Genomic DNA, 26,083 nt, shown 5'->3' with positions numbered 1-26,083 from the left:
CATAGGTTGTGTCAGATAATGAAATGTATTTAGCAATAATCATGTATGATCAGTTGTTTGAATCCTAAAAGTGTCTTGGTGAAATGTCCATCTTAAAATGATATACCTTTGTTCCATCATGTTTTATAATGAGAAAATTATCTACAGTTGCTGTTGGGAGTGAGACTGCATTTCATCCCATTGGATATATTCCTGTGATTTTATATCTGGGAGCTTACAGTTTTGCCAAACAGAAAAGGTTTTTCTTTGTTTGTTTGTTTTGAGAACGCTTGTAAAAACTTGCCTTTTCCTTCCTTTCTTTTTTAGACTTTTTTTTCAATTAAAATAGCAATTTTCTGTTATCCAGGACTCAGGGAAGCTTTTAATATTTAATGCTGTATTTTTTTAATATTCAAGTGGGAGCTGCCCAGAGTGGCTGGGGAGACTCAGCCAGATGGGCAGGGTATAAATAATAAATTATTATTATTATTATTATTATTATTATTATTATTATTATTATCATCATATCCTTGGTTATATGTGTTTTGTCTGAGCATTAATGCTGCAATTTGGGGGCAAGACTTGTGATGAAAAATAACTTTTAGAAATTTTAAATGGAGCCATGATCCAAAACCAGCCCCTGAATCATTTGGTCTTCATTAATTTGGCAGCAGAAACCTTCAGAAATAAATAAAAACACAGTGAACTCCTTCAGAGCAGAATCTCAGCTTACTGCATCTGTACGCAGTGTTGAGAAGAAATTGGAAGGAGCCTGTCCAATTGGGTACATATGGGAATAATCTGGTGCTGTGATGGAAAGCAAAATCTCATCAAATTACAAGAAATTCTATTTTGGCTTTGATCATTTTTACAGTGTGGGGAAGCTATTTTCTGTTACCTGGTTTTTTAAAAAACAAAAAACAAAAACAGAGACAACACATTATTTTCACAGAACAGCTTGCCGATTTTGTGCCTTTCTATTTCAGTCTTTGATCTTTTTCAGATCTGAATGTTGAATAATTGGCATAACCATTATCAATATTTTTTTTTTAAAAAAGTGCAATTAAGAAACCAAGCCTCTTCCAAGCCTTAGAAAACAAGGCCCATGATCCTGTTCAAAGCAATCTAAGGCATGCATGTCTACACAGAAGTGAATCCCATTGAGTTAAATGGAACTTACTGCCAAGGAAATGCAAATATGATTGGTCTTGAGCTCAATGGGGCTTACTTTTGAGTAGACATATACAGGATTGTGCTGCTTGTCCCATTGATCTCTCTGGCAGAGATGTAACCACATGCTGAACTCACCTAATGAAAAGTGCTTTCCTTTGGCTAAAATTTGCTGCACGTTTCTTGGAGAAGTCTTTCCCTTCATTAATTCTCTACAGAAGGAAAACCTGATAAATATAAATGCTGGGCATAGACAAGAAAGAAATGCAAAGGAAATGAACTGAGGGACCAACAGTGTACTCCTGTTCCCAAGTAATTTAGAAGGATAGCAAACTAAGAATGCAACCCAAACCCTTATGGAAGAGCACAAAATTAGATAGTATAGCAACGTTATGCCATTGTTGTTGTATTATAATTATGTTCACCTCAGTTCTCTGAGTGGTGAGAAGTTCCAGGGCTACTTACCCAGATTTAGTTTCCTTTGGAAAGAGGTCACTGGGTACTTATGGATTATAATGTTTTTGCTAGTTATAAATATACTGTCCAGGGCTGTCCAGTGTTGCACTCCCCAACCTCAGGTTGGCAACCCGACTACAGTACTGTGATGGAACATCAACAATTAATGAGACAGAGCCTTTTATGGATATTAATTGCTCAGATGACCATGTCTGGCAAAAGTCTTGCACATCTGTAGCCCAATCTGGTGTGCTGAAAGGTCAGTCCAGTTTTGGAAGACTCCAAGATGTACTTTGACATGGAGGGATGGGCAAAAGAATATCGCATGGGCAGCAGAACCATTTTGCTCATAGGTCATTTGTTGTTGTTGTTTAGTCGTTTAGTCGTGTCTGACTCTTCGTGACCCCATGGACCAGAGCACGCCAGGCACTCCTGTCTTGCACTGCCTCCCGCAGTTTGGTCAAACTCATGTTCGTAGCTTCGAGAACATGTCCTGACACAATTCATCCCATCTATTCTGTTTGCAGCCAGAAAGTTCATTTACACCTTTTCCCTCACTTCAGTTTCTTCCTCACATTATAGCTATCAAAAGGCATGTCACCAATTCAAGGAGTATGCCTGGAATGTGGGGGGGGGGGGAAGATAATGAAATGTATTTAACAACAAGCATTTAAGATCAGTTATATGAATACACTTATTGCAAAAACCTGCACATTTTCCTATATACAGTTCTTTGAGACTTATCTGGGACGCAGGAAGCAAGCTGCCTTATCCCAAGAAAAATAATTGTTCCATCTAGTTATAAACCCCTGAGAGGTTTTCGTACAATCAAGTGGTTCAGTGGTTTGTGGTCGCAGGCAGGCAAAGACCTGTTACTACTTCTGCCATATTGTCCCTATCTCTAGCATAGGAGCCAACTCCTAGGGGCCAAGGGCCGTCTCAAGCATGTCGGGTGCCCTGGGCCTGTGGTGCAGAGATCACTCTGGCGCCCCTGCCCCGCCTCGTTTCTTGCGGGTAGGCAGGTGGGCGGGCGCAGTGTGCAGCACAGCTTCCCTGCCGGCCCGGCACCCTGGTTCCCCGCGCCACCCAGCCTACCCCTAGAGCCGGGCCTGCCCCCCAATAAAATATTTGAGGTGCCCCCCAAGTTGATGGGCATTGCCATTCAAATGGTGTCCATGCACAGTGTCATGTGATCGATTATGCAGGGCAGGGCTTACTCCCCCCCCCCTATTTTATTAAAGTTGGCACCACTGATCTCCAGCATCCTACAGCTACCCAATCAGCATGAAAGGGGAACTTTTTAGCAACCGAGAAGAATTCTTCTCTCCCTATGTGCAGATGGGAGCCAATCTGAGTGAAAGGAGCCAAGTCAGCCACTGAAGATTGGCTTCTAGGGTCACCCTGGAGAAGACATGCGAGAAGAACACTGAATGTGCTTAAAAGCTAAGCATTTAGAAACACTGAAAACACAAGGTGCCTCAGTTTCAAGTGAATGGTGTGCAAGTTCTGTTACATACCATGGGACTTCAGGAAAACACAACTTAAGTCACTCTGAAAGAAGTCACTCTGAAAGAAGATATTGCAGCACTCCAAATCTAGCTGAAAGGTAACACAGGAAGATCTCGTTGATCAGTGAGATACACACCTAATTACTATTATTATTGTAAAATTATAAAAATTATAAAAATTATTGTATAATCTTCAAAGGGATGTGAGGTGATGTGCCTGTGACTATCAGGAATGGAATTTGTCCTTCTGAATTTACTGCTACAGTATGGGGTATATACATTTTGTTAAATAAAGAAATAGTTCAGTATTGTTTATCCTGTAATGAACTACAGAAATCTTTCCCAGCCCTACCTGAAGATGCCAAGCATTGAACCTGGGAGCAGTTACATGTGAAGCATAAAGGTGACTCGATCAATCAAAGCAAGTCTTCCACCTCTGAGCCACAGCTCTCTCTCTCAGATATGGCCCTTTCCTCAGAAGGGTACTCCATGCTTCTGATACGATAGTACGTTTTCCATTTCTTAGCTGCTATATTTATGCTGGAAGTGCACATCAAATCAATGCTTCTTTGATGCAGCGGAGCATCTGCACTCACGGCTCATTAAACAATTCCCCCCCTCTGGGCCTATGAAGCTGCATTGCAGTTACTCTCCTCGTGGGTCTCCACTTTTCTTCCACCGGCAATTGGGTTTGTCACATACTAAAGCAGAGGAAGGGACAATACACTGCAAAGATGTGTTATTGTTTTATATACATCTTGTTCTGGGAAATGCTCTACCAGTGGAATCCAGCCGGTGCTTTAATCCTTCAGGGCCATCTGAAAACATTTCTGTGCTGCCAAGCTTATGCAGGCAATTAAGAAAACTTCTTTCTGTAGCAGTTCATTGATGATCTCTTAAATTTTCACCTGGCTTCCAGTGTACATTTCTATTCTATTCTATTGTATTCATGTGGTTGATGTAAACTGCTTTGATTTTTATGATATAGTTGCATATAAATACTTTGGGAACTAAATAGGTGAAGCAAAGTAAAAGCAGGGCTCAGCTACCTGTGGGAGCAGAAAATGTCTATCTTGATATCCACTTCTAATATGTTAAGCAAGACCTCAAACCAGCTGTTTTGCATTGGCTGTAGAAAAGGAGCATGTAGGATACAATATAGCTCTAAGGTGCAAAACAGGAGTACTTTATGGGAGCAACAAAATGTTACTCATCCAAAGATGAAGATGAAGAAGAGGTTTTGCCCTCCCCCTCCCCCCCCCAAAAATTAGGTGTCCTCATATGGTTTGGGTAATTTGTTTTAAGTACTGTATAGAAACTGAGAGCATTCTATAAGTTATCCATCCCTGGTTTAGCCTTTCATACCGAACCCCGTTAAATTTCAGGGGTTCTTTCATAGGGAGGTAAAGCACTACTGTTATAAGTCAACACCCCACACAATATCCTGCTTACTTGTAACCATAGTGAACTTTGGGACAATAGTGGTGGATCTTCATTTACAGCAAAATTAAAATTCATTGTTATGAAAGATAAGAATGAACAAACCATTTTTTAAAAGGACTGGAATTGCTGCTGACATTTCAGCTAAGCCATTGTGTGCTCTTTTGCTGCTGTCAATCAGGTGTATAACTGTGACCTCCTCATCCATGTTATCCAGTGAAACAATAAACAACAAACTGCTGAGGTCATTGGGGGGGGGGGAAAGAGACACAAATATTTTCTGACTGCTGCATTTATCTGAGCAAGGCAGCACAAATGAGCAAACCTTCCAGAAAGATCGTCAAGAACTGCTGAGGCTTGAACTGGAAGGCTTTTGAGTTTGTGTGCAGCTACCCTGTGTGCCTGGTGAACAACTAAATTGCATGTTGCAATATTTGCACAAGCAGTTCAATAGCCTTAGGCTGTGACCTGGCTCTGTCCATCCTTGTTGGCTATTGGATTCTCTGGGACAGAAAGGACTTTCAGAGGGCTTCCTCTTCCAGTGAAGTCTTGTTTGAACAACAAGAGCTTTCCATTCCTGTATCTGTTGGTTGGGGTTTAGTTTTGGGTTGATCCTTCCTCTTCTGTCCTAACTTCTGCCTTGTGCCACCCACATAACCTGGTTCATCCTGGTCTGCTGCACGTTGCTCATTGGTGACAAAGATCAAGCACCCATGGTTTCCTCTGAAATAAATGTAATTCCATCTTCCAGTTTCAGGAAAATACATTGCACGTGTGTTTTATTAGTATCCCATTCTGTTTTATATTATGATAAGTGATTATCAGGCACATTTAATGCACTGCTTATAAAGTTTTTTTATTAAGCAAGGATGGAGGAATAGGAATTACTATATTGCCGAAAGCCGTCATTTGTAATGTGAATCTGATAAGATAAAAGCAACACGTAGGCTGATGGAGCAACTCTCCCTTGTCAACACCACAAGCAGGCATACAGCAGGTCAGCCCCAGTTGCCCCACTGAGGTCCCCAGTGATGCCATACCCATACAATCCCCCAAGATGTTCAGTTGCTCTATTGCATTAAACCCCAATGGGTTTCCACACCAGTCACAGATTTGGAAGAAAAAGGAAGGCTTTGTGTGTGAGAGAGGTTTCAGATTCAGAGGGATGCTGATTTAACCCAACCCCCAGATCCTTCAGAAGATGAAAGTTCTCAAGAATTTGAAATATTACAATATGAGGCTGATCCCTCTGGGGAGGAGTAAGAGTCAGCATTGGGGACAAGGCTATGTTGTACCTAGTGTTGGACAAAGTATGCATCTGAATGCTTATGGGAATCAACAAGTGGGGAATGTTTCTGGTGGTGGTGTTAATTATCATTAAGGATCAGGCAGGAGTATAGTAAAACAAAGAACTATAATCCAACAAGCTTTAACTCCTAACTATCTCTGACTTTCCTGGCCTCTAGCTCCTGGTTCAATCAGTGCTGAAATACTTCAGGGGCTGGGCTGAAGCCAAGGTTATCTGCCAACAGGAGTTTCAAAAGTGGTCAAATAACTTGACTCTGTGTCAAGTTGCATGTGCCAGAATCCATTTTTTTTACCGGAAACCATGAGAGAACATTGGCTCAGAATAGGTCACATCATCAATGGTTGGTAGTGGGTAATGACTGTGCTCTGTTCAAAGGTTAGGGTTGATACAAATGCACAGCTTGCCACACACTGTCCATATGCTGTCCTTATCCTGGGCATTTTTCTTTTCTCTTTACATGCTGTTTCCCACAATACAGGTGTTGTATCCTGGGAGCTCCTTCATTAGATTGCACATTCTGTTTATTGCAATGTCCTGACTGTTGAACAGCATGCACCTGTGTCTCTTGTGTTGCTTAGGCCAACAGAATTGCATACTTATGGGCGTAGCCAGGATTTTTGTTGGGGAGGGGAGAGGCCTTTTGTTACGGGGGGCAGAACCTCAGTTTGCTATGTATTTTTATTGATGGGGGAGCAGCTGCCCCTCCCTGCCCCCTCCCCTTAGCTGCGTCCATGCTTCTTGCCCTTTGTCTCCAATAAGGTAATAGAACTTTATGTTTCTCCTCCTCTCCCTCCCTTTGAGCGGGAAGCGGCTTAGCGCCGAGTTTGCCCTGGGCAAACAACGTCGGGGACATTGGCACAGAAGACCTCCAATTCCGGGACTGTATGGAGTCGCAGGGGGTCCCGCCCCATCGTGCGCCCTCCAAAGTCTGGAGGGTGGGCGTGATAGGTGGGGTCTGGGGGCGGGTCTGGTGGATTCCATTAAAAGCCCCTGGCTCTCCCCCGCTGCACACCTAGCAGTGTGCGCGCCGCTCTCCCTCCTAAAGCCCCAGATCTTGCTGCTCGTCATGCCGAGGTGTCTCCCCCGAGCCGGGCCAGGGCTGCCCGCTTGCCTTGTCCTCCTGGCCGCCGCCTGCCTCTTATCGCCGCCGTCGCAGGCCTGCGGCGTCTCTCGCTATGGGCCCCACGACCCCGTGGTGGAGCTGCAGCCGGACACGCTGCAAAGCCTCTTCTTCTCTCGCAGCGCCTGGGTTGTCCAGTTTTACGCGCGCTGGTCTGCCGCTTCCGCCGCCTTCGCCCCCACGTGGCGAGCGCTCGCCCGGGATATAAAGGGTAGGACAAGCCGGGCTAATTGTGCTGCCGGGACACCTGTCTCTCACACACACTCCCCTTCACCGTCAGATTTGGCGTTGGTGGCTGGTGAATGTGACGGAAGGACCCTCTGTGCATGCTCAGAGATTTTTCTTTCCCGTGAACAGTCGCATTGCGCGCTGTTCAAGGCAGGATTGTCAGGGCGTCGAGGCCGCCCCTCCAACTTATTTAGAGAAAGCCCATGTCATGCTCAGAGAGAGCGGCTACTGCTGCATCTTAAGGGACAGGAGCCTGTGCGTTCCCCCTTCTCTGCTCAACCCTCGAGACACCAGCCACCTCTCTTCCTTGAGTTTAAGCTCAGTGACGCTCCCATGGTATTTCCCGCTTGAACCATCATTTCTCTTGCTTCTTCCATTTGAGTAGGTGGTCTCTGAATGCCATCAGAAAGTGGCCATGCCCACTTTGACAACTCCCTGCCCCATAGAACTTGGGTCGGTGTGGCCCTTGAGGCAAAAAAGGTTAGATGCCCCAGCTAACAGCTCTTATTTTGCCCTGTACACCACTTTGTAAGGCATTGGAGCCAACTCCTAGGGGCCGAGGGGTCTTCGCCACCCCAAATAAAATATTTGAGGGTGCCACCCCCCCCCAAGTTGATGACCATTCAAATGGTATGTGGGCACCATGTCTTATGTTTGATACGCAGAGTGGTGCTTACTCCCCCCCCCCATTTTTTATTCATGTTGGCAGCACCCTTGACATAGATGTCAGCCTTCATCTCTGCAGCTGCATGCCCCCCCCTTCTTTGCTCGTCCTGTCTCCAAGGCCTTCTTTTTTAGGGGAAGAACTGTAGCTCAGCAGCTGAGGGCCTTTGCATGCAGAAGTTCCGAGTTCAATCCCCAGAAACTCCAGGCATCAAGGGAGAGACCCCAGTCTGAAATCCTGGACAGCTGCTACCAGTCCGAGTAGACGATACTGAGCTACATGGCCAAATGGTCTGACTGAGAAGAAGGCAGATTCTTATGTTTCTATGTTCTTTTTCTTTCAGATTCCACCCTCTGGCCCTTTCATCCCCTTGTTCTTTGGAACACTCACTCTTTCCAATCTCCTTTCTTTGACTGCGAGATACCGTACATATATACAGTGTGTGTGTGTGTGTGTGTGTGTGTGTGTGTGTGTGTGTGTGCTATTGACTCATTTATGTTTAAAAGCTGCTGCGTTCATTGAGTGCTCTTATCTTTGTGTTCTAATATGATAGATTACGCAGCCATCCCCTATTAAATCTTTCCCCCACTCCATATGGTTTTATCTGCCTTTTCAGACTGGAGACCTACTTTGAAGCTGGGTGTGATAGATTGTGGCAAGATGTGCAATGAGAAAATGTGTTCAGACTTTGAAGTCACCGCATACCCAACTGTGAAGGTAATGATAATGTGAAAAATTGGATGACGTAGTTTGATGAGATCCACCTGATTTTTGTTTTGTTTTGAGGGGGCAGGCGTTCTTCTGTTTTAATTGTAGTATAAAAGTAAAGGTACCCCTGACCTTTAGGTCCAGTCGCGGATGACTCTGGGATTGTGTGCTCATCTCGCTCACTGGCTGAGGGAGCCAGTGTTTGTCCGCAGACAGCTTCCGGGTCATGTGGCCAGCATGACTAAGCTGCTTCTGGCGAACCAGAGCAGCGCATGGAAACGCCGTTTACCTTCCTGCTGGGGTGGTACCTATTTATCTACTTCCACTTGACGTGCTTTTGAACTGCTAGGTGGGCAGGAGCTGGGACCAAACAATGGGAGCTCACCCCATCGCGGGGATTTGAACCGCCGATCTTCTGATCGGCAAGCCCTAGGCTCTGTGGTTTAGAATAGTAAATAGTAGTATACAACACCATAATTACAATTCCAGTGTTACTGTACTGGCTTCTTCCTTTTTCACATCTCAGTATTTCCTTCAAAAGCTGTTGGAATCCTTATAAAGATAACGAGCAATAGTCTTAAATTGTAACAAAAGTTAATCACTTCGTGATTTTCATAATGTTAGCTCTATTCCAGCCTATGGTGAAGTTCTGCCGACACTGTAAGGATGCCTTTTGATTGATTTTCTTGTTTTCCTGTAACATTTTGCAAATTGCAAATGTATTCATTTATACATCCACACCTTCCTGGGTCATTCATTTATTGTAGATAACCTTCTGCTGCACTCTGAAGACCAGAGGTCTAACTTATTTACTGGCAGCAGTAGCACTGGGTCCCACTGTCCCTGTGCTTTCCATATGAAAGAGAGAGCAGGTAGCAGTTGATCAAGGAGGCAGTTGTGTCGCTGTTCTTCTTGGGTTCCTAGGGTCCTTGCAGCTGACCCTGGCCCTGTACATCCCTTATGGATGCGCAACATTCACAACTGCTATGTACATATTGCAATATGCAGCAATAACAAATAGAAAGCAATATAAGGGGGGGAAAGAGAGGAAGAAGATGAGGCCGCCAGAGCAATCCAGTTAGTCACCACCAGAAGAATCCAGCAGCACCAAAATGTCCAAAAAGGACTTCATCCTCCTTGCCAGAACTTCTAAACAAATGGGTGCAGTCCCCACTTGCAACCTTGTGCTTAAGCAGTATGATGCCTACCCTAAGTTACTGCAGCAGACTTGAAAATATGATGCCCAAAGCAAAACCTGACTTGCTGGTTTGTTTCCTTCCAGTTTTTAAAGCCATTCTCTACATATGCTGGCGATGGCATAAAGTTTGAAGGTATGTGTCCTGAAATTGATTCTAAACCTCAGTTATTTATTTGAATCTAAAGCTCTCACTGCTGAGGTGAGGGTCAGAGGTTAATTTGCTAGGCTGAGACTAGCTGGAGGGAGAGCTGAGCTTCTTGCTTCCTCCTCCCCATTCTCCACCTAGATGAAACAGATAGTCATACGGAAGCCTTACAGAGCCATGGTTGTCCAAGGTGGAGGGTGGTCATTCAGTGCAAATGGCTAGGACAGACACAATCTCTCTGGCCTTACCCACTTTTTTCTCTTTTTGTGACATTTCATGTTTCGTCAGCAATTAAAAGAATAGCCTGCCACTCTTCGCACAATCAGCAGCTTGGAGTTCACACTCTCATATAGGAATATATTAGCAAATATATTTATACAGTACTGTATATGTTAAGATGAGTCATGGGGATATATGTTCTGGTCCTGAAGGCAAGATGTAACTTGACTTCCTGATATGTGTGTTAGAATCAAAATAGGCACACACAAGCCTACAATCCAATACTCATAAAGAAGTTAAGGTCAGAGTGGTTTCCTGACTATATTTTAGGGATTTTTTTTGGTTTTGTTTTTTTAATCTAGCACTATTTTTCTCAGAGTTTCTGTTCCAAAGAAACCTTAAAACATGGCTGTGTACTCAAGTTTTTGGAAATTCTTAGTGTTCAGCTTGGGATTTTTAAAGATGCTGCTGTGCAGGTTTTTGTTTTGTTTTTTACTTGGTGTGATTTTATTGTTTAATGGGTTTGTTTAAAAAAATGTTCCTTGGCCTGAGATTTTGAGATGAAGATTAGGATATAAATATTCATAAGTTTAAAGGCCAAAGGGAAGCTCACATTCAAAATGTGTGAGAAATTGGATCTGGCTTACAAGCAGCCTTTGCTGGCACGTGGCATTTGTTTGTGAGTGGTGTTTGAGTTGGAGAATGCACAATGGCTGTCCTCAGAGTTATGATCAGCCTTTTCCTCCCCTCAGAAATTAAGGATGACCCTCAGAGCCTGAGGGAAGCCATAATCACCTTTGCAGAGAGACATCTAACTAGTTGGTGGTCCCCTGACACCCCACTGTTGGCTCCGCTCAGGTAACTATTTTAGGCATCTTTCAATCAATTTCCTCACAAATAATAATAATAATAATAATAATAATAATAATAATAATTTATTATTTATACCCCGCCCATCTGGCCGGGTTCCCCCAGCCACTCTGGGCAGCTTCCAACAAAATATTAAAATACAGAATTCCATCAAACATTAAAAGCTTCCCTAAACAGAGCTGCCTTAAGATGCCTTCTAAAGGTCTGGTAATTGTTGTTCTCTTTGACCTCTGGTGGGAGGGCATTCCACAGGGTGGGTGCCACTACCGAGAAGGCCCTCTGCCTGGTTCCCTGTAACTTGGCTTCTCGTAGCGAGGGAACCGCCAGAAGGCCCTCGGCGCTGGACCTCAGTGTCCGGGCAGAATGATGGGGGTGGAGATGCTCCTTCAGGTATACTGACCGAGGCCGTTTAGGGCTTTAAAGGTCAGCACCAACACTTTGAATTGTGCTATGTTAAGAAGTCAGGTATTTAGTCCCATGCTATGGAATACTCTTCCAGCAGAAATTGGGCAAGAATATTTACTATTGACTTTCAGGCATGGAAGACCTTTTATGCAGACAGTTGTTTACATTTCTTGATTAGCCAATCATTGGTGGTGTGTTATCTTTTATTAACTATATGGTATGCTGCCTTGATATTTCACACAGGCTGGCAGTATATAAATGCCTTTATACATAAATTTTAAAAACACATTTTAATTTTCTAATCTCCCACAGTGTCACATGTCAATATGCCAAATCCAGTTACGTCAAGGGATCAGTGCATGATATATGTCCAGGAATAAATGTTCAACTATTGGGAGGACCAGTATTTGCATGAAAATAATGTTCATGTGGGACTTAGTCCAAATTTTGTTTAACATGCCATTCTCTTTGTTATTTTACAGTTCAACAGAATTTGTTGACTCCGTTCCGGGAAGGAAGGTAGCCCTGATATTCGAGGAGGATGACTCCTTTTTGGGCAGAGAGGTGATTTTTAATTGGTTGATTAAAAACAGGGTCTTTGTGATTCACAGTAGATCAGTTTTTGAACTCTTGGAAGGTCAACAGTATCAGCAACAAGATGACCCCAAATTATACTGCTGGATGAAGAAAGATATGGGTAACTGAGAGTAAATTATAAAATTATAACCATGAGGTTTGTTAAGTTCTGATACTCAAAATAAAAGAATTATGAGTCCAGAAATTTATCTCCAGTTGATGGATCTCAAGGGTTTTGTGAAAAACAAAGTAAACCCCCTTATGCCTGAAGTTTATGTACCCCTGGATACAAGCCTGATACTAGGCTTGTAAATATGTTAGACTTGCATGTTGCATAACTCTGTAAATAAGTCACCAGCTAGAGACAAGCAACTTTTACTCACATTAATTGTAGGATTGTTGTAGGATTAAAATACCTTCAGTTTCAATGAGAAGTTAAGAAACTTACAAAGGCCACTTGGGTGGCATGCACACACACAAAAAAGGCAGCTGTAGATTAAGGTTTTTGCCTAAGCCTTCTACACAGTGTAAGCAGTTAATACTTTTTATAGTTCTGTGTGGGGAAGGGTTAACTGGTCCGTCTTGGGCTTTCTCTGGGAGAAAAGGGCACAGACACTGTGTATTTCTGTTTCTGCCCTCCCACAACCTCAGCTGTTTGTAAAGGAACCATCGGAGGCATGTGCGTTACCCAGAGCGGCACCATCTTCAAGGAAGTAGGTACTAAGACTCTGTTGAGGTGCACCAGAGATGATCTGATCACTTGGTAGACAAGCATTAGAGGAAAGGGAGACGCTTTGCTTCTGGCTCGAAAAGAGCAACTCCATTTGTAAGGCAATGTGCGCTTCTGATCTTAGGTCATATTGGACATGGCCCAGTATGAAAACATTGTTGTGAGGAGAGTCTTGAAGAGCAATGCGGAGCTAGTGACTAGATGCAAGGTCTGCACCTTCCCGTCTGGCTTCCTGTATTCAAGCAAAGGCTCTTGCACACCCATCGTTCTGTGAGTTGCTGCGGGTATCCATAATCGACATACATATATGAGCTGCTTTTGCATAACAGTGTTCATGGTTCAGTTCAGCCACTAAAATCAAGGACGTGCAACAGGATTTTTTTTGGGGGGGGGGATACATGGTCCATATCATATTGCATATGTTTAATTGCATGTCAAATTGCAACCTAACAGGATCTGCTCTAGCCCTATAATTCTGCACAATTCAGTTTTTAGATAATGGGTGGCGTACCACATTCTGGGAGCAGATTTGGGCTTCCTTAACACAAAATCTGAAACATTTTTGGCAGTGGTGCCGGAGATGTGCAGCTGTGCATGCATAGGTGCATGTTGATGCTACCCAATGGAGTGCCCTGCACTGTTTCTCTCTTGCATACCTTGAAAGGGGTTGAACAGCTTTTATGACAACTGAAGAGGCTGCATGAAATGGGTTAGAAGAAGGATAGCCCCCATGGTGACCTGCAGTTGAGACCTCCTGCATCAGAAGGTCAGAATTGCCCACCGTCTTAGAGTAGAGTCTCCTCTCATATTTTACTTCCATCACAGGGCAAACAATTCAAGATCCTTCTACACAGACTTCCTGCGGACACTACCTGGGGTCCAGAGAGAAATCATTGGCACTTCTAAGCCACCAATAGCAGAAACAAAGGCTACCCCTGACTCCTGGGAGGTAGCAGACAGGTAAGAAGCAAGGGTCACCTTAGTAGCCCCCCTTTCTTCTGTTCTCACTGCATTTATGTAGCACTGGTCATCCTTGACACTTGGTGAGCATTCAGTAGCTGATCAGGCACAGCTTGGGGAGCAGAAGGGAAGAAGGCCTGTCTGAGCTCAACAAACCACGTGGCAAGGTATAATGGACAAGGAGGGGTCAGCAGGCAAAGGGACCATCTCTATACATACCTATATCTATCTATCTATCTATCTATCTATCTATCTATCTATCTATCTATCTATCTATCTATCATCTATCTATCATCTATCTATCATCTGTCTGTCTGTCTGTCTATCTCCAGAAATATCCAGTGATATCACAATGCTCAAGGCAAGTGGTATGCTTAGCAGTGACTAATTTTGATGCTCTAGATAAGCAACTTTTCATATAAAACTGTTCCTGGACTGAACCACTTTAGAGTATGATGTAGGAGAATGCAAGATTGAAAGCACCTTCATAGAAATAATTTTTAAAACCTGCATTCATATAAAGAATTAGAGCTCAGGGGAGAAGGTTCGTGCCCTGCCTTCTCTTTTCTCTCTGAGATGCTTATTTTCCTGCAATGGTGTGGCCTTGTGACACTTTGCAAAGACTGCAGATGACTCTGAGCAGCAGTTGTGGTCCAGATGGTGCCAAAGTCGGCCCTGATTTGGTTCTTCAGAAGCCAGTTCCTGATTCCTGCAGGGTAGATCAGGAGTGGTATAGATTTCTAGGTGACTTCCAATAATTAGCAAGGACTTCTGACTCCCAGCAGCAAAACCAAAATGCTCTCCTTACCATAAATGATGCTACGGAAATAGAAAACAGCTAAAGGAAACCAGGAATGGATTGTTCTGTGGAAGGGCTGTGAACTCCATTCTGCTCTGGTCAGAGGCATACCTAGGCTCCCTTGTGCCCTTGGCAAGGAGCTGCATTGGCGCCCCATCCCCTGTCCCTTGCGCCCTTACCAAAGGAGCCAAGACACAGTGGAGAGGTGCAATTTTTGCATCTCCCTAGGCCTGTGCCTTTGGCAGGGGCCAACCTAGTCAACCCCTAGGTATGCCTCTGGCTCTGGTGTTCAAAAAACCAAATTCCAGGTCTAAAAATTCCTTAGGGTGTCTTTTGCACTTGTCTCCAATTGGCTCATCTCTGGTAAAAGCACAGATGACCCCTGAGGTCTGCCCTCTTGTGATACAGATGATATGGCTGCTTCAATGATGAGGTTATCTTTCCACCCTCTTATCTGTCACAGAACACAGTTGTGCATGGCTGACCTGGAGTATGCAGTGCTTTGCAGCCTGCACAGAATTGAAGTAAGATTAGCCAACTTCACTGAAGAGCGGCTCTCTGCATTGAAGCAGTATGTGCATATACTAGCCAAGGTAAGTTTTCTACATATACCCAGGCTTCTCTGTTGTTGGTATAGTAGAGACTCTGTTTTTGAACGTTTTGCAACATCTTTTAATTTTCTTTTGGGCTCTCCCATTTTCAAAAGTTCTCTGTGAGCAATCACTTGGTCCTTTGGGGCAGTAAATAAAAACTATGCTTGTCACATATTTTATTTTATTTTTTAAAAAGCTATGTTTTGAGGAGGAAAAAAATTCCTGAAGTAGGCTGGTCGGTGGCTTTTAGACATGGTCAAGTTAGAAACTTAACTGTGTAAGATTATTCTTTTGCATTCCTGCATAATTTTGGCCTAGCCTTGTGATATTCCCTTAGCTAAATGCAGATTTGTTTGAGAGCGGAAGCGGCTTTTATGTTTGAAGTTCTGCCGTGGATGCAAGCAAACTTTTCCTAGGGTTGCTAGGCATCCCCAAACTGTGGCCCTCCAGATGTTTTGGCCTACAACTCCCATGATCCCTAGCTAACAGGACCAGTGGTCAGGGATGATGGGAATTGTAGTCCAAAACATCTGGAGGGCCGAAGTTTGGGGATGCCTGCTCTACACACAATTAAAACAAGCCAGTTTCTCCATTTCCTCTCCATCTGTTGTCCCACTCAGCCCATCCCCTGGTGGTCAACCTGTCATTTCTCCAGTTACCATTCCCTCTTTCTTCCATTCTCTCTCTCTCTCTCTCTCTCTCTCTCTCTCTCTCTCTCTCACTCTCTCTCTCTGCCTGCCTGCCTGTTAGCAACCACATGCAGAATATAAATGTCATAAATCTACTGTGTTTCTCATATTATAAGTCATGTCTTATATTAATTTTTTCTTCAAAAAAACACGACATGGCTTATTTTTGAGGGATGTCTTATTTTTTAATAAAGTGCACGCGGGCGCTGTTTGCCGGGCTTGTCAAGCCCAGCAAACAGCGCCCGCCGATCTTCGGTGACAGGCGGGGGTGGGCGGAGAGCGGAGAACGATCTCCACTTCTCCCCCACCCCCGCCTGTCACACAGCACAGGTCGGCGGGCGCTGTTTGCCGGGCTTGTCAAGCCCAGCAAACAGCGCCCGCCGATCTTCGGTGACAGGCGGGGATGGGGGGAGAGCGGAGAACGATCTCCGCTTCTCCCCCACCCCCGCCTGTCACACAGCACAGGTCGGCGGGCGCTGTTTGCCGGGCTTGTCAAGCCCAGCAAACAGCGCCCGCCGATCTTCGGTGACAGGCGGGGATGGGGGGAGAGCGGAGAACGATCTCCGCTTCTCCCCCACCCCCGCCTGTCACACAGCACAGGTCGGCGGGCGCTGTTTGCCGGGCTTGTCAAGCCCAGCAAACAGCGCCCGCCGATCTTTGGTGACAGGCGGGGGTGGGGGGAGAGCGGAGCACGATCTCCGCTTCCCCCCCACCCCCGCCTGTCACACAGGACAGGTCCGAAGATCGGCGGGCGCTGTTTGCCGGGCTTGTCAAGCCCAGCAAACAGCGCCCGCCGATCTTCGGTGACAGGCGGGGGTGGGGGGAGAGCGGAGAACGATCTCCGCTTCCCCCCCACCCCCGCCTGTCACACAGGACAGGTCCGAAGATCGGCGGGCGCTGTTTGCCGGGCTTGTCAAGCCCAGCAAGGAGCGCCCGCCGATCTTTGGTGACAGGCGGGGGTGGGGGGAGAGCGGAGAACGATCTCCGCTTCCCCCCCCACCCCCGCCTGTCACACAGGACAGGTCCGAAGATCGGCGGGCGCTGTTTGCCGGGCTTGTCAAGCCCAGCAAACAGCGCCCGCCGATCTTCGGTGACAGGCGGGGCTGGGGGGAGAGCGGAGAACGATCTCCGCTTCCCCCCCACCCCCGCCTGTCACACAGGACAGGTCCGAAGATCGGCGGGCGCTGTTTGCCGGGCTTGTCAAGCCCAGCAAACAGCGCCCGCCGATCTTCGGTGACAGGCGGGGATGGGGGGAGAGCGGAGAACGATCTCCGCTTCCCCCCCACCCCCGCCTGTCACACAGCACAGGTCGGCGGGCGCTGTTTGCCGGGCTTGTCAAGCCCAGCTAGGAGCGCCCGCCGATCTTCGGTGACAGGCGGGGATGGGGGGAGAGCGGAGAACGATCTCCGCTTCTCCCCCACCCCCGCCTGTCACACAGCACAGGGCCGAAGATCGGCGGGCGCTGTTTGCCGGGCTTGTCAAGCCCAGCAAACAGCGCCCGCCGATCTTCGGTGACAGGCGGGGGTGGGGGGAGAGCGGAGAACGATCTCCGCTTCCCCCCCCCACCCCCGCCTGTCCAACAGGACAGGTCCGAAGATCGGCGGGCGCTGTTTGCCGGGCTTGTCAAGCCCAGCAAACAGCGCCCGCCGATCTTTGGTGACAGGCGGGGGTGGGGGGAGAGCGGAGAACGATCTCCGCTTCCCCCCCCCCGCCTGTCACACAGGACAGGTCCGAAGATCGGCGGGCGCTGTTTGCCGGGCTTGTCAAGCCCAGCAAGGAGCGCCCGCCGATCTTTGGTGACAGGCGGGGGTGGGGGGAGAGCGGAGAACGATCTCCGCTTCCCCCCACCCCTGCCTGTCACACAGCACAGGTCCGAAGATCGGCGGGCGCTGTTTGCCGGGCTTGTCAAGCCCAGCAAGGAGCGCCCGCCGATCTTCGGCTCTGTCCCCCGATGCGCGACGGCTCGGGGAAGCAGGCAGGGAGCTCCTGCTGGGTCCCGCGCCTTCGCCTCTCGCTCGGTCGGGGCTACACGACATGGCTTATTTTCGGGGTATGTCTTATTTTTCACCAACCCTTAGAAATCCTGTCATGGCTTATTTTTTGGGGATGCCTTAAAATATGAGAAACACGGTATCCGAGTTCCATCTCAGACTCTGAGTTTCCTACTTGGAAAAAAAATCCAATTTTGAGAGTTTGTACCTGAAGTTGGACACCGATGTAAGACTTTGAAGGAAGACATAGTGTGAATAGTAGAATGGTTCCTGCATACAATCTAGCAGTGGGGTTCACCCCCCCCCCCAAAAAATTAATACTAGGAAGAGAATACAGAAGAACTATGGGAGTTTGGGATAGACTAGAGAATAGTTTCCTGCTTGGTATGCTGCTTAGACTGTTTGAAATGTGAGTCAGCACTAGAGGGAAGGCCTTAAACTACCTCCTCTGAAACAACTTTGTTTGATTAAAGGGAAGAGTTGTTGGGAACTTTAGAATGGATTGTCAGCCTGTTCCTGGTTGCGGGCTGAAATCACAGAGCTATTGACTGAGTTGCCTGGAAAAAAATCACTAGGCTAAGAAATGGATTGCTGCTCTTCAGAGACGGCTCTGTGAGCTCCTAATCCATCTGGAGCATGCTGAGCTTGCAAATCCGAGCAAATTAACCTGCAGAGAGAAGGAGAGACAATGGAGGAAGAATAGCTCAGGTGGAGGTGTCTGTCTGCTGAACTACTGAAGAGAAAGCTGCATCGTGACATCTGTATTGTACCCCCATGCTGTGATGGCAAGCCAGGTTTCAGATTGATTGATCTGCTTACTCAGAGGCTTGGAGCATCCAGGCTACTGAGCAACTGCCTGAATTACTGCAGCTGCTCACTTGCAAGAAACAGGAGCCAGAGACACCTGGAGGGAAAGGAAGGGTCCTTACTGCTCTAATGTAATTCTTCTCTGCTTAATGTGATGAATTAAACATATGGTTGATGCTATACCTCTGGCGTGTGGGTTGCAAGGCAAGGTGCCTGATTTTTTTTTAAAAAAAACAGGGTCCGTGAGAATAACCCCTTGCAATGTATGAACCCAGTCTTTGGGTAAAGCATGGAAGAGAGGATTGAATCTCTGGTTGTATTGTCTACCCTGCTTTGCCTGAGCAGACAGAGGTGCTCTTGAACCTTGTGTTGGAGATATTCAACTTTTGGTGCCAGGAGAGTCTTAACAGGAGTGAGGAAGGGCCATAGCTTAGTGCTAAAGCATTTGCTTTGTGTGCAAAAGGCCCCGGGTTCAATCCCCAGAAACATTTGTTTGTTTGTTTAATAAATAATGGCAGGGACATGACACTTTCAGCACCATGGACCACTGTATCATCCTGGGTTACCTCAGGTTACCAGTGCTTTGTGTTTCTACCTGGAAGGTAGATTAAATCCAAATATTTAATCAGCTTTCTGATAATAGCAGCGCAAGACAGCTGATTGCTTAACCTTAACTCCTTTGTAGTGGGAACAGGATTCCTGGTTCATACAATGTGTCAAGCTGACATTCATTTAAAGTTAAATTGTGCCTTTGAGCTCCTAGTACATACACATACCTGGGTACAAGGGGAGTTTTGAGTTTGGAAAGAAAGAAAAACTAAGATTCTCAAGTACCTGAACTCTGTGCCCATCCAAATTCTCCCCTGAGTGCAAAGACTTCCACCTGCACATTGGAACTTCCAATTTGTTGTCTCAAGCCCCTCCCCAATCTGCCCAAGTGGGTTGGTAGAACCCCGATAGCACATTGTAGGGGCAGGGGGCAAGGAGAGGAAGTCAAATTATTCAGGTTGACATCCTTGCTCTTTGGGGATGACTTGGTGGTGTACAACCCAGTACTTTGTTTTTACATAACCCTGCAGTATGTACACAGCCCAGCAAATAGCCTACAGAGCCACACACTCACTCACTCACTCACTCACCCACATACACACACCACTTTTCATTCAGAGTTTACTGGGCTCCTCTTGTTAATCTTGTTTCCTATTGCTTTGTTTCAGTATTTTCCTGAGCGCTCTGCGGTCCACAACTACCTTCACAAACTGGAAGTGTGGCAGGAGTCCAACTTGTCGACAAATATTTCACGGGATGAATGGATAGAAGCTCTAAAAGCTGCAAAAGAGGTACATGAACTAAACAAAGAGATTCTTTCCAGCCAAGATGTGTCCATGGCATCTCTTCCCCCAACCCCCATTTTCCAGAATTTCTAATTGAGTAGCTTTTAAATGTTTATCTTCAGAGAACTTTCCCCACACCACCATGTGCCAAGAAACTTCTATATCTTTGCTGTGGAATGTCCTCTGCAAGGTGCAGGGGTTCCTGGGGGAATGTTCAATGGCAGCAGAAGCCTGTTTTGGACACACCTCCCATCTCATAGTCAATTGCTAGGGATGATGGGACTTGTAGTTGAAGGCACCACATTGGCTTCACGTTCATGTGTGTCGGGACCTGGCCATCACTGCCCAGACTGAGAAAAACATAGAGTGTACCCAAATAATATCTTCATAGATTAAGCTTATTCTAGTTGAGAAAAATGTGGAGAACTGATCAATCTTATTTTTTTTAATTCATCTTATTTATATACACAAACAAAAATAAAAGCCAGAGAAAATTGTTGTGGTATCAAAATATAAAGAATGGAAATTATATCCTGTAGGATGTGTGGGAAATTGCAGAGGCTAAAATAATTACACACAAAGTTTGATGAATGAGAGAAATAGAGAAACTAGGAGATTTTATCTGAATTAGAATGGTATGCATTCTGTGCCCCGCCCCATCACGTCTTCGACAACTGTAGAAATAAGAAAAAAACAATTATACAAAATAAGGCAGTGAAAATAGCTACTTTCTCATACCCACTCCTGTAATTGAATTCTTGCTTTTGGTTGTGTACATGGTCCTTTCCCCTCCCACAGGTTACCTTGTAAATTAAAAAGAAGGAATATAGATACAATTTAGCTACAAATGTGATAAATGAGATTTTTCATTTTAAATAACACACACACACACACACACACACACACACACCACATTATGCTCATGAACCACAAGTGAAGTGATCAACAGTGGCATTTATAATTTCTTTCCTTTTGGTTTTGATGCCTCAACAAGAACTGCTCAGTCGACATAATATATTGGAAGGCAGAAGAAAGGGCTAATGTTATGCATATTCTTTCCCTCTTCTTTCTGTTCTCTTAGGATATTTTTCTTTTTTGTATTAGATTTCTTGACTCAACAATAAAAGCAAGGAAAAAACAATGTGCCAAGTGACACACACACATACACAGAGGGAAGATGGGGAGTGATGACGAAGCTCACCCTCTACTACTATTACATTAAAAGAGCTTCCTCATGCTTTTCAGGGTCTGAATGCCAGCTTTCCAGAGACTCCAGACTGTGTGGGATGTCAAGGAAACATACCTGGGTTCGAAAGTTATTTGTGCTCTCTCCGGATTATCTTCCACCTGCTGGCAGTGCAGGAAGCACTGAAAAGCGAGGGGGCAAACCGTAAGCAAAGTCCCTTCTGTTTGGTTATCCATATTGAAGCTCTAGCTACCTCCAGGTACTGTCTGAGCTACGGGAGCAGAGAGTGGCAAACCTGCAGCCTGTAGGGCAGATCAGACTCACAGAGACACTTCTAGGGGCCCACCAACCCTCTACCAAAATTGGGGAAGAGGAAAGCCCTCTTCTTATCTTGAAAATGGGCCTCTGGTACTGTGCCATTACAACAAGGGGGGGAGGGGATCTGCCAGACACATGGCCTCCCCTCAGCCGTATTATTGCTTACCCAGAGGTGGAGGAAGGAGGTGGCAGAGTGGTCAGTGTGGTGTGGGCACAGCAGAGGGAGTGCCTGATGGGCTTCTGCTGTTGCACTCCTGCTGCTCCAGGCTCCCGTTGCCTTGTCCCTCCAGGTAAGCTCATGGCTGATGGGAGGCCAGGTGCATAGCTCTGCCTCTTTTCCCTTCAGCCTAACAGAAATATTGTCCAGAATGGCAGACAGGGAAACGGTTCTGCAGTCATTTCCCTTGTGCTACAAAAAATAGTGTTTGGCAGTGTGGTGTGGACAATGCAGAAGTGAAGTGATCCAGAAATGAAGTACTTAACTGCTGAAGTCAACCATTGCTGTTCAAGAGTAGAGGTGGAAAAGCACTCGCCTCATATCTTGTTGCTCTTCTTATCTGTGGTGACTGTGAAGTATTTGTCCTTGAGGAAAGAAAAGAGCCTGTTTCTGAATTCACCTTGCAAGGCCTAAGATGTTTTGTATGTGTGGACAGGCCAATTTCCTCCACCACCACCTTACTGATCTGTGATTCTCATGGTGACATCCTTGCCCTTTCTCTCTGTTCTGCTTTCCCTTAGCATCATTAGAAGTCTTTCCTGCAGCAAGAGAATTCATGACGAACTTCTATATTTTCTCACCGGCTGCAAAGCGCTTTGCAAGCTTGCCAGCAGAATTCATCACCGAAGTGAAGGACCAAGATGAGGCTATTTTTCAGCTTTGGTCAACCTTTACAGGTATGTCAGGCACCTTTGTTTCCATTTCAGCAGCATTTGAAGAAGACATACCTGTTGCACTCAGGCTTTGGGGTTTTCTTTTTAGTGACTGTTTACAACATTCTCTTTTGTTTAGCTGTTTTTAGTTGCCTCCATCTGCCTCTGTTTGTTGCTTTGCTTTTAATGCAATTACTTATTGGACTTATTTAATAACAAAAAAATAGTCTCTAGAGGTTGTAGCCAATGTTAATTCTACTCAGAGTAGACCCATTGAAATTAATGGACCGAAGTTAATCATGTCCTTGAATAAAGAGGGAGAAAGTAAAAGAAGAGCAAGATCTTGAGTCACAGGTTTTATCGCTGCTGTCTGCATCTGTAGCCTCTGGAGAAACTGAGATCTTAGAAAGATAAAACTAGAAAGGAGGCGTATAAAGAATTGCTGAAAATATGAAACTGCACAATGCAGTTCTTCATAGAAACATAAACTTTCCACAGCTAGGATGTGTTCTAAGATATTAAATGTTCTTAATAACAGAGTCATCTTGATAATTAATCATTATTGACTCCCTCTGTTTGAAATAGTTACAAAATCTGACTGAAAAATGTGTACGTTTGCAGCAAAAGTCTTTGTCCACGTCTATTCTTCCTGGTTTCCTGTCTTCTCTTATAGTAACTCTTTCAGATTTTCCTTTAAGACTTTATCTCTCCTGTAATTGATTCAGGTAATTTTCCATATCCTTGATGTCCTTTATGTTCGCAACAACTTGTTATGTATATAATATTCTTTAGATAGAAGGGTTATCCAAGAATACCCTACTTAAATTTATCTCAGAATTTAATAGGTTTAATTTTTGCCTTGTTATTATCTAAGTATCAAAAACTTAGACTACAGTTTTGTACACACAGTACAGAACTGCAGTGCACGTCAGTTAAAATCTGAGTGTTGGCAGCGATCATTGTATGTACATCATTCTCTCTTCAAAATCAGATTTCTTCAAACTTTGTAAACTATGTCTCTGACCTGTGGCCCATCAGATATGGACAAGAACTTGCATCATCCCTGGCTGTTGTCTGCACATGCCAGGGCTGATGGGAGATGGAGACCAACAACATGTGGATGGTCACAAGTTCCTCATCCCTATTTTTTTTAAAGGAAAGCAAACACTTTCATTTGAAGAACGTCACTCACATGGTATAGCAGACAGAAGCTGGAGTGGCAGACAGTTCAGTTCCAACCAGAATACTATGTAAGAATGTCCTTTTGTGCTTTGTGATGGTAATATTTTGAACTTCACTTTTGCTTTACATTGCATAGGTGCTGAAAGCAAGGGTGACGAAATTCCCAGCACCCTGTGGCCTCCCCAAGACTTGTGTCCATCATGCAGTGAAACCGTGAATGAGAAAATTGTGTGGAAAAAGGCAGCTGTTTTGAGCTTCCTCAAGAAACATTTCTCAATGGACAATATTTCCTAGGGTTTCCTGAACCAACTCCTCAACCCTACCTTCAAACCAAAACCACACATAAACAAATTTACTCACACATTAACCATCCAAAGAAACAGGATACATGTTGCTTCATTCCCTAAATGATAGAAGGCACTGGCTACTGCCCTTTTGGACTGCTGCTTTTACCTGAGCAAGGCAGCAAAAATAAGCAAACCTTCACAGAAGATCATCAAGAGCTGCTGAGGCTTTTGAGCTTGTGTGCAGCTACTTTGTGTGGCTGGTGAGCAACTAAACTGCATGCTGCAATATTTGCATAAGCAGTTCAGTAGCCTCAGGCTGTGACCTTGCTGTGTCCATCTAGGACAGACCTTCACAACATGTAAGTGTGTGTGTGTTTAGCCTTTGCATATCTATACAAAAGTATAAATTGTCAAGTGAGAAGTTGGCCACTTGCTTCCACATGAACCTGCCCAGTGGTGAATAAAATCTTCTGATGTTGATTGATGGGCATCTCTGTCATCTGAGATCCATTAGGTTCTGGTGATCAAGGAAACAGCCTTTTTAGTTATGCTGACACCTCAGGCTAGAGAGAGTTCTTAACTCAGGGGTCCCCAAACTAAGGCCTGGGGGCTGGATGTGGCCCAATCAGCTTCTAAATCCGGCCCGCAGACAGTCCAGGAATCAGCATGTTTTTACATGAGTAGAATGTGTCCTTTTATTTAAAATGCATCTCTGAGTTATTTGTGGGGCATAGGAATTCGTTCATTTTTTTCTCTCTTCAAAATATAGTCCGGCCCCCCACAAGGTCTGAAGGACAGTGGACTGGCCCCCTGCTGAAAAAGTTTGCTGACCCCTGTCTTAAATTTTATAGTCTCTCCTTGGAAGCAGTTAGCCGGAAGCATTCTGATCACATATGGAGACATTTTATAGTCCTCCAAGAATCAGAGGGCAAAAATACAACAACAACAACAACAACAACAACAACAACAACAACAACAATAGTATTTTTTTACTTGTATGCCGCCCATCTGACTGGGTTTCCCCAGCCACTCTGGGCGGCTCCCAACAGAATATTAAAAACACAATAAAATATCAAACATTAAAACCTTTCTTGAACAAGGCTGCTTTCAGATGTCTTCTAAAAGTCAGATAGTTGTTTATTTCCTTGACATCTGAAGGGGGTCCGTTCTATAGGGTGGGCACCACTACCAAGAAGGCCCTCTGCCTTGTTTTGTATATGTAGTTTTTCTATGTATGTTATTGTGGCCAATTTGGGAGCAGGAGCAAAATGGTTCTTTTGAAATATTAATTGGACAGAGAACACTAATTGGGAAAAAGTTGTTTTTTTAAAAATAGTTGCATCCTGTCACTTTCTTGGCTCTGTCAGTTTTTGGTGTTTTTTTTTTTTTTTTTTTGCTTCTGAAAAGATCACGACCAGCCTTATAAACATTAAATATCATTCTACATACCCACACACCCAACATTTTTTCTTCCATTGCTATTTTTCTATAACTTACTGAAAAGGCACTTGGCAATAGAATTCAATAAAAAGAGCATCAACATATCTACAGTATCCTTTGTGCTTTTAAATATGAAACTAGGATTTTGTATTCACAGCCAACCAATGACCCCTGCCTGCCAAGGGCAGTCAGCCCACACTCTCCAATGAATTGTTCAGTTCCCATTATCAAGGATTCAAAAGGCTTTGGGGGGCTGGGGGGTTAAAGACTAAAAGAGCTCAAGAAGGATCCTGATAGTTGCTGTAAATAGAAAAAAAAAGTGTTTGTGTGAGTTCCCACAACTTGGGAAGCTTCTGCATAGACTCTTGAGATATGAAAACAAGGCATGATGTCAAACATTTGAAAAAGTAGACAGACTCTGCGTTCCCCTTTACAAGTAAATCTCAGCATTAGGGGAGCATTGTTAATAAGCAGGAAAGTTCAGATCTTTTGGCACGGGACAAATCAGAAAGACACTCTGCTTGGAGACACACACAAAAAGCCTCTTTAACGATGATATTTCTACTACAAGCTCTGTTCAGGTTGGTGTAAAAATATTCTGTGCAAAAATACTCACTGCTTCTAGAAAGAATTCCCTATGTTTCCATAGTAGAGCTGTATTGTATAATCAATACAATAGCACAATATAAGTATATTGATTGAGGAGGGCATTTTAAATCCATGGTGGCATTTTAATCCATTATGGCAAATGGTCATAAATTGAGCTTTCAGGCATTGAAACAACTATACAATGGACAACTGTCCATTTTGGGCTAATAGGTTTTGTATCCGATGATATCCTACCTGCAGTGGACCCACTGAAATTAAGTCCATTAATTTAGCCATTAATTTCTATGAGTCTA

General features: G+C 44.8%; 1 protein-coding gene across 1 annotated transcript; it reads left to right on the top strand.

Annotated features, from left to right (window-relative positions):
- Positions 1–6,875: 6,875 nt before the first annotated feature.
- Positions 6,876–25,285, top strand: LOC118079884 (sulfhydryl oxidase 1-like). Its single transcript, XM_035104592.2, has 12 exons — positions 6,876–7,193; positions 8,491–8,591; positions 9,865–9,913; positions 10,897–11,002; positions 11,902–11,983; positions 12,850–12,995; positions 13,551–13,685; positions 14,948–15,077; positions 19,782–19,904; positions 21,144–21,288; positions 22,141–22,296; positions 23,591–25,285. The coding sequence occupies exons 1-12, from the start codon at positions 6,929–6,931 to the stop codon at positions 23,746–23,748; spliced, it is 1,596 nt and encodes a 531-aa protein (XP_034960483.1). The 5' UTR covers positions 6,876–6,928; the 3' UTR covers positions 23,749–25,285.
- Positions 25,286–26,083: the final 798 nt, after the last annotated feature.

This window comes from Zootoca vivipara, chromosome 2 (assembly GCF_963506605.1).
Source record: "Zootoca vivipara chromosome 2, rZooViv1.1, whole genome shotgun sequence".
Lineage (NCBI taxonomy): Eukaryota > Metazoa > Chordata > Lepidosauria > Squamata > Lacertidae > Zootoca > Zootoca vivipara.
Note: the sequence above shows the minus strand (reverse complement) of the source record. Positions and strands in the feature narration are given on the sequence as shown.